This window comes from Geotrypetes seraphini, chromosome 5 (assembly GCF_902459505.1).
Source record: "Geotrypetes seraphini chromosome 5, aGeoSer1.1, whole genome shotgun sequence".
Taxonomy (NCBI): domain Eukaryota; kingdom Metazoa; phylum Chordata; class Amphibia; order Gymnophiona; family Dermophiidae; genus Geotrypetes; species Geotrypetes seraphini.
Window position 1 is genome coordinate 115,126,497 of NC_047088.1, and position 15,763 is coordinate 115,142,259.

The 15,763-nt window shown below is 44.0% G+C and overlaps 1 protein-coding gene across 6 annotated transcripts in view; it reads right to left on the minus strand.

Annotated features, from left to right (window-relative positions):
- The window catches only part of LSS (lanosterol synthase), a 375,740-nt gene that overhangs the window by 165,508 nt on the left and 194,469 nt on the right, over nt 1-15,763 (minus strand). For all 6 annotated transcript variants that reach the window (XM_033947192.1, XM_033947191.1, XM_033947187.1 and 3 more), the window contains exons 13-15: nt 13,868-13,939; nt 12,306-12,356; nt 1,821-1,970 (exon numbers count right to left, since the gene is read on the minus strand). In XM_033947192.1, coding sequence (XP_033803083.1) covers nt 1,821-1,970; nt 12,306-12,356; nt 13,868-13,939 — 273 coding nt within the window. The remainder of the gene's footprint in view (nt 1-1,820; nt 1,971-12,305; nt 12,357-13,867; nt 13,940-15,763) is intronic.

The following is a 15,763-nucleotide window of genomic DNA, read 5'->3' on the forward strand; positions in this document are numbered from 1 at the left end:
TCAAAGGCTCAAAAGTGGGCGCACCAGCAAAGACAAGACCAGATTAAGATCCCAAGATGGAACAGACGATCGCACGGGAGGCTTGAGCAATTTGGCCACCCGCAAGAAGTGAACGACATCAGGAATGGCAGTCAGATGCTGACCTCAAACCAATCGTCGAAAGGCTGACAAGACCGCAAACTGAACCCGGAGAGAAGACCAAGCTAAGCTCCTGTCCAGGCCATCTTGCAAGAACTTGCAAGATGATAGGCGGGGAAGCACAAAAAGATACCACTCCACGCTCCAAACCAGCACATGTCCTAGAAGTGGAAAGTCTCCGGGACCCCAAAAGTGTTGAGATTACTTTACCTGAATACCCCTCCTTACCTAGGCGATCCCTTTCAAGAGCCAAGCCTTAAGATAAAAGGGACCTCAATCCAACACTTGAATGGGACCCTGAGTCAAAAGGTTGGGTGAGAGAGGCAGAGGATCTATCACTAGATGACGAACCAGGTCTGTGTACCATGGATGCCTGGGCCAATCCGGGACCACCAGAATCACCAGGCCCGGATATCAAACAATGCGGAAAGAACTCTACCCACTAATGGCCACAGAGGGAACACATACAACAAACCCTCCATTGGCCATGGTTGAACCAGAGCGTCTCTGTGCCGAATGAAGAAGCAGGGTGTATTGGCATTGACACTTGTGACATATAATGGAGAACAAACTTATATCAAGTAAATTTAATTACCAGACCTCAAACACCCAAGGCACTACTAATTGATTTTTCGTGCCCTTACTGTCTAAATAAAAGGTTTCTTCATTAGAAAATTGAAGCATGTACATAAGGAGGAATAGCCCCTGACAAAACCAAGTGTGAAATGGTTGGGCAGCCATCGGGCATGAAAGATAAGTGCCTTCCTTTTATAGCACCATAAGCACTTTATATTTCTATAGAGCCTCTGAAAAATGAATTAGAAATCAATTTAAAATAATTTTGCACATGTCACTTTACCAAGACCGATGAATACATCACCCCAGTAAGGGCACGAAAAATCAATTAGTAGTGCCTTAGGCGTTAGAGGTCTGGTAATTAAATTTACTTGATATAAGTTTGTTCTCCTGTAGTAAGATTTATGGTTGTACTAATCAGTTACATAAACAAGTTATGTGCCTGTCTTAGTTTTCTAGGGAAGACCATAATAACTCATCCAGGTCCAGCAAGCTTTGACTACTTACACGACACAGAGACCCAAGCTATGAGAAATACTTTATTAGAACTATAAAAATATAATTCATAAGCCAGCAGTAAATAATAAACTAATTATTGTTCACAACATATCCGAATACATATATGAAACTCAGTAATAATAATAATTTTATTCTTATATACCGCCAAAGCCTTGAAAGTTCGAGGCGGTTTACAACAACAAGTGCTGGACAATCAGCGAAGTGGTCACAGTATAAAGTCATCGAATACAAGCCATGATAGTTCGAGGCAGTTAACAACAAGAGGAGCTGGAAATCAGACCTAAACAAATTCCAACAGCCCTAAGAGGGGAAGCCGAATTAGTCTTACCACACTGCTGGAGACTGAGAAAGACTGGATGGGAACGGGGAGCCTCACCTAATATACAAGTTTTGGTCTCAATCTCCAACTTCTGGTCACAGTGAGATATAACCCATCTGTAAGAACTATACCGGTCTATCAGGCGATAAAGAATCTTTAATTAGTCTAATTATGCATAGAGGAGTCAAAGGTACGATAAATTAAGAAGTTGGAGTCAAAGGTTTGTGTGCCAACTCTCCACAGCCCTGCTTCTGAGGCCTTGTCTTACCACATTAACAGCATCAAACAACCGTTCCTGGGGAACAAGTTCTGTGATGAATGAACATTTCTCCTGCATCAGCATCACAGACTTAAGTCCTTCAGCAGTACAATCTGCCACAATCCAGCCACAGTCCCGGGTACTGAAAGGAAATCCACCCTAAACAAGAGAGGAAATATCATATTAGCAGAGCAAGACATGTATTTGACCATAACTGTTTCACCTATGAAAAAAAAAAGTGATGGTCATTATTGGATTTTAGATTTAATTACTAATCTGAGCTCCAGGTAAATTACATATTTAGGTATACCTATTAGGATCTTACCATGAAGAGCTTAGAAAGAAAGATTAGGAGACGTACACAGATGGAATTGGTTGGAAGGTAGGAAGCAGAGGGTAGGAGTGAAGGGTCACTACTCGGACTGGAGGAGGGTCACGAGTGGTGTTCCGCAGGGGTCGGTGCTTGGACCACTGCTATTTAATGTATTTATAAATGATCTAGAAACAGGGACGAAGTGCGAAGTAATAAAATTCGCAGATGACACCAAACTATTTAATGGGGCTAAGACTATAGAAGACTGTGAAGATTTACAAAGGGACCTGAACAAACTAGGGGAGTGGGCGACGAGATGGCAGATGAAGTTCAATGTAGAGAAATGTAAAGTCTTGCACGTAAGAAACAGAAACCCGAGGTACAGATACACGATGGGAGGGCTGTCATTGAGTGACAGTACCTAAGAAAGGGGCTTGGGGGTAATAGTGGACAAGACATTGAAGCCGTCGGCACAGTGCACAGCGGCCGCTAAGAAAGTGAAAAGAATGCTAGGTATAATCAAGAAGGGTATTACAACCAGAACGAAAAAAGTTATCCTGCCTTTGTATTGGGCGATGGTGCGCCCCGCATCTGGAATAATGCGTCCAATATTGGTCGCCTTACCTAAAGAAGGATATGGCAATACTCGAGAGGGTTCAGAAGAAAGTGACACGCTTGATAAAAGGTATGGAAAACCTTTCATACGCTGAAAGATTGGAGAAACTGGGGCTCTTTTCCCTGGAGAAGCGGAGACTTAGAAGGGATATGATAGAGACTTACAAGATCATGAAGGGCATAGAGAAAGTGGAGAGGGACAGATTCCTCAAACTTTCGAAAACTACAAGAACTAGAGGGCATTCGGACAAATTAAAAGGGGACAGATTCAGAACCAATGCTAGGAAGTTCTTCTTCATCCAGAGGATGGTGGACACCTGGAATGTGCTTCCAGAGAGTGTGATAGGACAGAGTACGGTTTTGGGGTTCAAGAAGGGATTGGATGATTTCCTGAAGGAAAAGGGGATAGAAGGCTATAGATAGAAGATTACTATACAGTTCCTGGATCTGATGGACCGCCGCGTGAGTGGACTGCTGGGTGTGATGGACCTCTGGTCTGACCCAGCAGAGGCATTACTTATGTTTTATGGTTCCTACCTCGTTAATCTCTTTTGTATATGTGTCTAGTGGTCCTGAACACTAGGGTCTTGTATCTGAACTAGCAAGTTGTTTGCATAAAACTGTCAATCATGTTTTCAACTTCACCTCTTTCTCAAGGAGATAGCTACTCTTGCCCCCTCAGTTCATAGAAAAGCAATCAAGTAGCACTGTAATACAAAAACATACCTGGAAGGAGAAAAACGGGAAAAAAATCCCCAACAGTTCTGCTCTGTAACAAACACGGTAATTAACATTATAACATCCAAACTTGTGCAACCAGCACTAACCCTGTATAGAGCTTGTAGCTACTCATTTGTCCTGCTATCAAGCAGAGAATTAAATCAGACATTATGGTCTTGAGGATGGTCCTATGGATTATCTTTGTCTTTTTTTTATATCCTCAGCTTCTTGAGATAGGGAAATCATAAGGCAGAAGAGAAGCGAAGTTCATTCGCAAAGCGGGGCTTCAGGACTACTAGATACATATACAAGAAAGAAGATTACCGAGGTAAGAACCTAATCTTTCTTTTTAGTGCAAAGTGTCTACTGGTCCTGAATGACAGGGATATAGCAAAGCAGTTCCCAGAGTCTAGGGCAGGCCTGCTGAGCCTGCTTTCAAAATGGAGCAACCGAAAGTGGGGTCTTTCCTGGCTGCTATGTCCACCCTATAGAACTTGATAAAGGTATGAAGGGTAGATCTACAAATCTTCTCAGGTGAAGCAGCCCTAGTCTACGCCCAAGAGGCAGCAACCCCTCTAGCAGAGTGCACTTCAATGCGGCCAGAAGCTGCTTACCACAGCCCACATATGAGGAAGAAATGGCCATTTTAATCCATCTGAAAAATTGAGGGTTTAAATGCCAGACTCCCTATCTTGGCATGACTGGTCAGAACAAAAAGGAAATCCAGAATGGGGGCAGGAGCAGCTCCCTGGAAAGGAGGAGGAGATTGACAGTTTTCTGTGAGCAACTTACTAGTTCAGATATAAGACATTAGCACTGAGCAAGGGACATAGACGCCTCTTTGAAAGCGTAGGTTTGAAAATAATAATACATGCAAAATGACACCAGCGCAAGGTTTTCAAAAATTATAACCAAGATTTATTGAATTATTGTTTCTATTTTTCCATTATGAGATCAAAAGACTCAAGCATAATTGCTTAACAGTTGCGCTAATGGGAGATCGTTTTAGTGGCCAAATGCTGGCCTTCTCATAACGGTCTCGTCTTAATAGCTCCAGATTTTCTATTATATGCAGTTGGCTCATTATGACATCATCAAGTTTGACAACCAATAACATTTCACCAAAGAGGTGGTCTTAAAAGTTTAGACAAGGAAAAATTCCTCCATGTTTCCAAGTTAGACAGTTTTAGAACAGTACATTTGTTTGCTTATAGTCGTTTCTGAATATAAATATTAAGAGAAATTATTTGTTAAAAAGATGCTGAAAAGTTTTAAGCCTTGGAGGAAAAGAAAAGAATCTGACAAGTTCAAATAATATAGCCTTAGCCTACAGGAGGGGGAGGGGCAGCCTGAGCTGACAGTCTCACACACAAAGAGCAGGAGTAGTCTCTGACATAATTACTTCCAGATGTTGCTTTAGGATTTCTTTAGGTTGCAAATATATATTATGTTTTTCAAACCCTATGCTTTTGTTCAACACAGTCACACAAATCACTCCAGGGGCCCCCATTCATTCATAACTCGGCCATTCATACTTAATACATTTTATCTCTTAGTTTAGGACACGTTATTTTCCTAGCCAGTCTAAAGCACATGTGGTATTAATTACCACCACGCTGCTGGGAGCGGGAAAAACTCAGAGAGGACAAAGAAGACAGAAAACTAGTCACTGGCACAAAATGATGTCCAAAGCCAGCACAGATATAGTAAAACAGAGAACCCAAAACTGGATTCCTTTAGTTTCCTTTCTGATCTGACCCAACAGCAAAATACCTAAAAACACCATTCTTTTCCTTATATTAATCTGTGGTGTGTTTTTCTCTGGCCGTAGCTACATTATATTTAGATTTTTATTCACCCGTTTTTTGTACGCTTCTATTTGGGCGTGGTCCTTAACTGACACAGATGTTTGTCTAACTAGAATTACCCAAAATCATACGAAAAACAGGCACTTTTGTAGAAAAACTCCACAAAAAATACTGCACTTATGTTCTGACATCCATTCCCATTACCGTCCCATAAACATCACCCCCTGCTGGCCATGAGCCACTACTCCTCAGCATTCAGGACCACTAGACAAATTGCACTAGAATTTTATTTGTGTTTGGAGTTATGAAGCATGAAGTGATATGCCCGAAAATTACCAGTCATATGTACTGACGAATTAAAAATGCAAATCCTGATAGAAGCTGTAATCTAGCTTTACCAAAACCAGATTGAAATGGAAGGTACTAGTTGTGATTTACATGCAGCATGCATTGGGGGTAAACCCTGTCCTATGAATCTGGATCTAGTTGGCAACCTTACTCTAACCACTCCTCCCTCCTTCCACTATGTGATAAGTGAGGGATGATTTGGAAACAATGCATATTCCATACCACTCTATCAGCAATAATCTCTCAAAGAAAATGCTTTGTAGTCTCACACTCCCTGACAAGAACCACTCAATCCAAGATCTACTCAAGGAATAAACAGCTGCAGACAAATCTTTTCAGTGTTCTCCGCCCAGCTAATTTAGATGACCGCTCGGCTAGCAGCAGCGGAAATAAAGAAAGATGATTTAATTCTTCTGGAAAATCCTGAGAATCCGATGTTTGGACCAAAATTTCACTAATATTAAGCAGCAATACCGTAAAAACTGCGCTTAACAGGTTGATGCAGCACATGAGTAATTTAGCACTGAGAGAGAGCCGGCACACCCCTCCTGCTCAAGTTGTAGGCGTGCGACCCGGCAGAACCTGCTCCTTGTCTGACATCACCGTACGGCCACACAGGTGTTGCTTCTGTTCCGGAAGTCACTTGGCCGTTTGGGTTCTCCTCAGTGGGTTTGTGTTAAGAGTCCAGGCGGGAACGAACTTGTGGTTCCATAACATCTGTGGTTAATACTGGCATCGATACTGAGGAGAGATGAGTAAACTGACAAAACTTTTCAAGGGCACTGGAGGCTCTTCCCAGAGCCGCGGGGCTCCGAAGGCTTTGGGCCGACTGCAGGAGACCGAGGAAATGTTGGCCAAGAAACAGGAATGAATACTTGGGAAAAAGATTGAACAGGAGCTGGCGACAGCCCGGAAGCATGGCACGAAGAACAAACGAGGTGAGGGACTCTCTGCCTTTGCTTGGGGGTGGGGATTCGGAGCTTTCAGTGAATTTGGCAGAAAGGGCTGTTTTCAGTGTAAACCCATAACTTGCCCTGACCTTTCAAAAAAAATATGGTAGTCGCCTAGAACTTGTGTGGAGCAGGTCTGAGGGGCTGCTGTTACTCTATCATAAGCTGACTGCCCTCTCATTTAACCGAGTGATGCCTGCCACTTTTGGGGTACATTAGTGATGCTGCAGCACGAAATGGCCGGAGATTAAGTACTTTTTAATTTGGTGCATACATTCTTTGACATTATCAGATTGCCAGAAACTTCTCTTCTCTTCCCCCCCCCCCCCCCCCGGGACGTAACTTCCGGATTCGGAGGGAAGAGAAGGGAAGCCGGCACGCACACGTTAGAGCCCCGGAGGGAAGTTTACAACTTGCTGCTTTTACTTGCTTCAGGCCTTCCTCGCTACCGGATCCTGCCTTCGCGGAAACAGAAAGTAGGCAGGAACGGCAAAGAGGAAGGCCCGAAGCAAGTAAAAGCAGCAAGCTGTAAGCTTTCCTCCATCGCTGACCTATGGAAGATAGGTCAGCGATGGAGGTAAGCTTGCAACTTGCCTAGCGACTGCCGACGGATGTGTGAGCTTGGAGGGCTGGGAAGAGAAATGTTTCTGCTGCTGCACCCAATTTTTTTCGGGGAAGAGGGGGGAAGAAAAAAGCTGGTGCACCCAATTGGGGGGGAAGAGAATTGCTGCTGCACCCAATTGGGGAGAGAGTGGGGAGAAGGAAGACCAGAGGCAAAAGATGCCAAGACCATGGGAGGGAGGGAAAGGAGCTACCAGACCATGGAGGGGGGAGATATGTCAGCGCATATGGGGGGAGAGAAGGGAAGGAGATAGAGATACCAGACCTTAGAGTGGAGTGGGAAGGAAGGAAAGGAGAAGAGAGAGATGCCAGAGCATAGGGGAGGGGTGAGCTGAAATGAATCATGTACAAAGGAGAGAAAGGGCACAGGATATACTGTTTATTGAAGGGACATAGAAAGAGGGAAGATGCCGTATGGAACAGAGAGAAGGCGGACACTGGATGGAAAGGGCAGAGAGGGTGGACAGTGGATGCAAGGGGCAGAGAGAGGGTGGACAGTATATGGAAGGGATAGAGAGAGAGAGAGAGGGCAGAGGCTGGGTGGAAGGGGCAAAGAGAGGACAGATGTTGCATGGAAGGGAGCGAGGACAAATAGAAAGAAGAGAAGATGATTAAAGCAGAAACAAAAAAAGGTAGAAAATTTTTTTGTTGCTTTACGTAGAATCAAATAGTATTGTAACTGTATTTATTATCTCTCCCCTGCCCTCCCAAGCCATCACCCCAATTTCTCCACTTCCCCTACCCCCTAAGCCACCACACCGATTTCTCCCTGCTGCTTCCTAGAGCCAGGCCAGGCACGTACAAGCGCCGGACTCACAAGACTTCACCTCCGACGTTAATTTTGACATTGGAGAGGAAGTTCTGAGCCAGCCAATCGCTGCCTGGCTGGCCTGGAACTGGAAATGGAGAGATCGGCGCAATGGCTTGTGGGGCAGGGAGAGAGAGAAAGAAAGGCAGAAATAAAGACGGGGCAGGGGGAGAGAGAAAGACAGGCAGGCAGGGGAGAGAGAGAAAGAAAGAAGAGAGACAGAAAGAAAAGGGGAGGGGCAGAAAGAAAGAAATATTGGATTTACAGTCAGAAGAAGGAAGAGCAAACAGAGACTTATGAAATCACCAGACAAAAAGGTAGGAATAATGATTTTATTTTCAATTTAGCGATCTAAATGTGTCCGTTTTGAGAAGTTATATCTGCTGTCTATATTTTCCACTATAGCCCCCTTTTACTAAGCCGCAATAGCGGTTTTTAGCGAAGGGAGCCTATGAGCATCGAGAGCAGCGCAGGACATTCAGCGCATCTCCCTGCGCTAAAAACCGCTATTGAGGTTTAGTAAAAAGTAAGGGGGTATATTTGTCTATTTTTGTATAGTTGTTCCTGAGGTGACATTGCATAAAGTCATCTGCCTTGACCTCTTTGAAAACCTGCGGAATATAAATAATTAACATTTTCTCTGCGTACAGTGAGCTTTGTGGGGTTTTTATTTTAATTTTATTGTTGGTAGATCATTTTGACTTGGTCATTTTAAAAGTAGCTTGCAGCCCAAAAAGTGTGGGCACCCCTGCTGTAGAGCCATTTCTTGTATGACTGGATGAGCTATATATATTTATCTTTTTTTTTTTTTTTTAGTCCAAGGTAAGTACCCACATTGCAAACAGTTCTTTAGGAGTCACACCGACTCGGGTAGGATACGCCTCACAGGGACTTAGCAAACACATAATATGGAGGGCCATGTATGTCAATGCACACAGTTTAGGTATCAAAATTCTAGAATTGGAGGCTGAAATAAGGAATGCCGACCTAGATGTGGTGGCAATATCTGAAACTTGGTTCACGGACTCACATGGGTGGGATATGACTATACCGGGCTACAATCTACTTCGTCAGACAGAGAGGGCAGGTTAGAAGGGGGGGTAGCTCTATACATTAAAGAGGACATCAAAACCACCAGGATCACAGATGTCAAGTACACCGGGGAGTCCCTCTGGGTAAACCTGGCAAGAGGCAGAGAAAAATGCCTGTATCTAGGTGTGGTATACAGACCCCCAAGACAACTGGAAGACGTGGACGCAGAACTAATTGAAGACATAGAGAATATCACTCTACGAGGAGAAGCTGTACTGCTAGGGGACTTCAATATGCCTGAGGCAGACTGGAACTCATTTTCAGCGACAACCAGCGGTAGCAGGAGGCTCTTAACCTCCATAAAGGGAGCACGTCTCAAACAAATGGTAACGGAGCCCACTAGCGCCCAAGCGATCCTCGACCTGGTACTCACCAACGGGGAAAGTGTCTCAGAGGTCTCAGTAGGAGATACGCTAGCCTCCAGCGACCACAACATAGTATGGTTCAACCTTATGAAAGGCTTCCCTAGATCAAATACGAAAACAAAGGTACTCAATTTCCGGGGCACAGACTTCACACGCATGGGAGATTTCGTCCATCGGACACTGCAGGACCAAGCGGAGACCGATGATGTAGAAGCTAAGTGGTTAACACTGAAATCAACCATACATGAAGCAACTAGCCGTTTCATAAAATCATTAAATAAATGACAAAGAAACAATAAACCCCAATGGTTCACCGCGGAGATCTCGCACCTCATTAAGGAGAAGAAAAAAGTGTTTCTCTCCTACAAGCGCACGGAGAAAAGAGAGGCAAAAGTAGAATATAGGACCAGGTCTACAGCGGTCAAAATGGCAGTTAGGGAGGCAAAACTTTGAGTGGAAGAAATTCTGGCAAAAAACATTAAAAAGGGGGACAAATCCTTCTTCAGGTATATTAGTGACAGAAAAAGGAACACAGGCGGGATAGTACGCCTTAGAAGACCGGACGGAAGTTACGTGGAAGCAGATTCCGATAAAGCCGAACTACTGAATGAATACTTCTGCTCAGTCTTCACCTGTGAGGCACCGGGACACGGTCCGCAGTTGAAGGCAACACAAAGCACAGAAGACCCGTTTCAGAATTTTGAGTTCACACCAGGTGAAGTTTACAGTGAACTGGCAAGACTCAAGGTGAACAAAGCCATGGGACCAGACAATTTGCACCCAAGAGTGCTCAGAGAATTGAGCGATGTCCTGGCGAAACCGTTGGCTAAGCTATTCAATCTCTCCCTAAGTAAGGGGAAAGTTCCCCTGGACTGGAAATTAGCTAATGTCGTTCCTCTGCATAAAAAGGGTTGCAGGGCAGAGGCTGCGAATTATAGACCGGTGAGTCTCACATCAATAGTGTGCAAACTCATGGAAACACTAATTAAAAGCAAATTGGACACGATCTTGAATGAAGGGAATCTTCGGGATCCCAGTCAGCATGGATTCACCAAGGGTAGGTCCTGCCAATCCAATCTCATCAGCTTCTTTGACTGGGTAACAAGAAAGTTGGACTTGGGAGAGTCTTTGGACGTCGTGTACCTGGACTTCAGTAAAGCTTTTGACAGTGTCCCACACCGCAGGCTGATAAGCAAGATGGAATCGATGGGGTTAGGAGAGACACTAACTGCATGGGTCAATGATTGGCTGAGTGGCAGACTTCAGAGGGTGGTGGTTAATGGTACCCTCTCTAAAACATCGGAGGTGACCAGTGGAGTGCCGCAGGGCTCGGTCCTGGGTCCACTCCTTTTCAACATATTCATTGGGGATCTGACTCAAGGGCTTCAAGGTAAAATAACACTATTCGCCGATGACGCCAAACTATGTAATATAGTAAGTGAAAGCAGTTTGCAGAATTATATGGCGCAGGACCTGCTTACATTGGAAAGTTGGTCCTCAACCTGGCAGCTAGGCTTCAATACTAAGAAATGTAAGGTCATGCACCTCGGAAGCGGAAATCCATGCAGGACGTACTTCTTGAACGGAGAAACTTTAACTAGGACTTCAGCAGAACGAGATTTAGGAGTAATCATCAGTGCAGACATGAAAACTGCCAATCAAGTGGAGAAAGCTTCATCTAAGGCAAGGCAGATATTGGGTTGTATCAATAGAAGTTTCGTCAGCCGAAAGCCTGAAGTCATAATGCCATTGTACAGGGCCATGGTGAGACCTCATCTGGAGTACTGTGTGCAATTCTGGAGGCCACATTACAGTAAAGATGTGCGCAGAATTGAATCGGTTCAGCGGACGGCCACCAGGATGATCTCGGGGCTCAAGGGTCTCTCGTACAAAGAGAGATTGAACAAATTGCAGCTCTACACTCTCGAGAAACGTAGGGAGAGGGGAGACATGATCGAAACATTTAAGTACCTCACGGGACGTGTCGAAGTGGAAGATGATATTTTCTTTCTCAAGGGACCCTCGGCCACAAGAGGGCACCCGCTCAAACTCAGGGGCGGAAAATTTCATGGCGACACCAGAAAGTATTTCTTCACAGAGAGAGTGGTTGATCATTGGAACAAGCTTCCAGTGCAGGTGATCGAGGCAGACAGCGTGCCAGACTTTAAGAATAAATGGGATACCCATGTGGGATCCCTACGAGGGTCAAGATAAGGAAATTGGGTCATTAGGGCATAGACAGGGGGTGGATAAGCAGAGTGGGCAGACTTGATGGGCTGTAGCCCTTTTCTGCCGTCATCTTCTATGTTTCCATGTAAATTCATGCAGAAATAAATGGCTAGATTGAACCTAATGATCTCATTAACACCTTTCCCTTTTTTAAACCTCTATACCATTTGAAAGAGGGCAAATATCTAATTATTCCCTTCTAGAAATGGATACTTCTTAAATTTAGTAAAAATATTCTGGCACAAAAAGGAAGTCATATTGAGCATTGGAAAATAATAATAATCGACTAATAAAAATAGTACACATTTAGGGCTCCTTTTACTAAGTTGCGATAGTGGTTTTAGCTTGCGCTTAGTGCGCCCAGAATTGCTACACGCACTAGACGCTAACGCCAGCATTGAGCTGGTGTTAGTTTTCCTGCGTACAGCAGGGGTTTACGCATGTTAAAAATGCTAGCGCACCTTAGTAAAAGAGGGGGTTAATTTTCCCCACCACCAAATTTCCCAATCCCGCCCCACCCAGCTACTTTTTCATGCCACCCGGCTGGAAAAAATTTCTGGGGAGAACACTGTCTTTCTATTTCAATCATTAGCAGAGAACCCAACATTTCCTCCTCTAGCTGTACCTTGTTCATCTGACGGTAATATTTCTGATAATCAGGAGGGTTATCCAAAACCTGAAAAACCAATAAAAATAACATATGTCAAAGGGGAAAATCACCAAGGAGAAAGAGGAAAGGCAATATAGCAAATATAAATAAACTCATTTAGTAAATGAAGTCAAAGGGCACTAGAAACAGCATTGCTTCCCTAGATGAAATCCCAGATTGTTAGAGAGAGTATTCCTTGATGGGAAGGGGTAGGGACAGGAAACACTATTCTTCTGTGTGTTATTGGAGAGCTCTTCTCACACAAATAACCAGAGTATATGGGGAAATGATGACCAATCAGGGCAGGAAGCGAATGCAAAGCCTAGCCTGCTGTCTATTCATATTTGTATTTGTTTGTATTAAACTTGCAGGACCCAAATTCAAAGTAATTTAGGCTCTTGCCTGCTTATATTATATTGTGAGCTGGCTACTGATGTTCAATGGCATTTCTACCAGATATGACAAAGAATAGGGAGACAATGAAATCCTAACCACAATTAAGGAAGCTAACAAAATTGGCAAAACAGCTGGCTGTTCTCAATTATCGGGGTACAGAAGCAGTCTGGAGCAACTCGCAAAGCCTGCCACACAAGGTGGGGTCTCCTGGGTCAGGACAAATAAGGAGGGAGGAGCAGAAAAGCCAATAGGGGAAAAGGGGCAGGGCATGGCAAGAGGCATTTAAAAAAAAATCAGGCCTTCTCCCAGTGCAGCCATCTTTTCAGCGGCGTACCAGGGGAAAGTTGACATGGGCCCATGTTTTCGCCCTACCTTTTTCCTCACTCTGGTCAGACCACCATCCTAGTCCAGCTGGTGGGTAAAGAGTAGTGGCCGTTCCCCCTTCCCAGCAGTGGCAGGCACCAGATGTTTCAGGAAGACAACACAGCAAGGAGTGTCGATGGATGTGTGCCACTGCATCAGCACTGAACTTTGGGCGTGGCATCGCTGAGCATCAGGCACTGTCAGAGGGAGCGCATCAAGCAGAGCGCCGCCGAGCATCGGGGTTTCAGGATTTCATGCTGCATGACTTTGGAGGGAGCATGGAAGCTAAGCTTCCTGGCAGTGCTGACGAGATCCCTGCGTCATTCTCTGCGGCCTGGGAGTGTTTTGAGGCCCACACTGTATTTGAGGAGGTGTCCGGTGTCGGCACAGGTGGAAACGTTGCAGCATTCAGCAACTGATCAGGGCAGTCAGCTACAGAGGTCAGTGTCATCTGTGTCGGTTAGGCTAAATGGTCCCTGGGCCTTAACGTGCTATTTGTGTTTGGATAGAGACTGTGTGTGAGGTCCAGCTATGATAGGCTCTTTTATTTCTTGGATGGTGCAACCATGTGTTGAGTTTGGGGTAAGCCACCTTATCGATTTCTAATGAGAAACCCCTCTTGGACGGAGAGGTATTGTTTGAGGATACTGGCGTAATATATAAGGTTGGAATATCCCAACAGAGAGGCTGTAATAAAGACAAATGTAGCCTCAATGAAATGAAATAAAGAAAAATGTATTACAAGAAACAACCTGGATCATACATAATCTGATTCTCACCTGCGTAATCCTGAGAAATGTGTGTGCATGTTCTAAAGAGGAAACAAACTCTACACAGTCCTGAGCTCCAGCCTAAGGGCAAGAATAAAGATAGGAGATAAAAAATAAAATATGGTAGAGATGAGGCAATAAAAGAATAGGAAGGGACAGAAAACAGGCAAGGAATAGGGAGAAACAAGACGAAAGAATAAAGAAAAGAAATTAAAAGAAAGGAGCAAGATAACAGAATGTGAAAAGGGGCAGTGAAGGGAAAGGAAGGACGGATGAAAGAAAAAAGTAAGAATTACAGTGAGGAAATGGAAGAGAAGGTTAAAAATAAAAAAGATCCATTTATTTTCATGTTTCCTCCTGAAAAATTACAGTTTAAATAAAGATATCTTTTATCTATTTATTTCTAAAATTTCTTGACCGCCTATAACTGAGCGGTTTACAAAATAAAACATTCACAATGGTTCAGAGGACAACATACATAAAATACTTTCAATACATCACATTAAACCACTAAAAGTAGCAGAAAACCCGCAGGAAAGTTACATATCATCAATCCTCCATGGTTCTAGAACACAAATCATCAAAATCTTCATTGGGTATTTCTCTCTAACATAACTTTAAAGGAAGGCTTCCAACCATCAACACAGATTTAATTAACAAAACACCAGTTATTTCATTAGAGATCTGCAGGAGATGAGGAGCTTGTATATGTTTAGAGTAAAAGATGGGTCTTAGAGGGAGAGAAATAGCATTCACAGGGATCTGCCACAATAGCATGTGAGTACAGGGCAGAATCACAGAGATGACAAACAGAACAGTACTGCTCTTAAGTGGCATCTGAAGTGTAATTTTATTGTATAACAGGATGCCCTAGCAGATAAACTTGTACATGCGTGTGCCAGCAAGAACTAGTGCATGTATGTATTTTGTCACCAACCGGCTCAGGACAATGGACCCTGAGCGGCTGGGACACAGGAGTTGTGCTCTTGTGAGCCACGGTGAGCTGCACAAGGAAAATAATAGCGGAAGAAAATACTGCCACACCAGGTAAGGGTAGTTACTTAAATCAAACTCAGGATTTATTCTTGCACTGGTAGTAAACATAAACCTTGTAAGGATATTTCTGAGATAAGCAAATAGTCCCAAAACAGTAAAAAGAAAAAAAAAAAACACAAAACAGCAAACTGTCCAAAAAGTGGAAATGTCCCAGTTCAAGTCTTTTTCAAAGATTCAGGCTATTGGCTTCAGCCCCTACTCATTTCCCAGCAATGAAAAACAAAATATTCAAAATACAAACAGTCTTTGAATTGACTACCACAGCACTAGTCAGAGCTACGGCTGTGACTTACCCAGCTGCTAGAATACTGGGCAGGTAGTGGTGATACACTGCCAAACAGGCCCACTATCCCACCACAAAATACGTGAGGCGAACCCCCACTACCTGGGCTGGTAACAGTCTTTTCTCATGGAAGAGAAACACAAAGAATAAAAATCTTCACAAAAGTCTTTCAAATCTTCTGGAGCTCTTGGATTCTAAAGCTCCTACAAGGCATAACATAACCATGGAAGTCCTTCATATAAGGTCACAGCCACTCACATTTATTCCTCGAGCAGCTTGCCTTCCATGAAGCCCACTTCCATTGGAAGAATTTCACTCATTGGAGCTGCAGAAGAATCTAGGTCAATTTCCATGGCTTGGGATTCTTCATTCTCCTTGGAAACAGATTCTTCTCCGGCTTCCATCAGCTTCATACATTCAAGTGGAGAACTGCCATCAGTATCTCCCAGCCCTGAGCTCTCCTCCTTGTCCTGTGCCTCTCCTCCTTTTAACTGACTTCCCAGGAGCTTTCCTCTCTGGGCAACTAGTTTGCAGCCCCACCCCCAACCCTCAGGTGGGAAGTATTT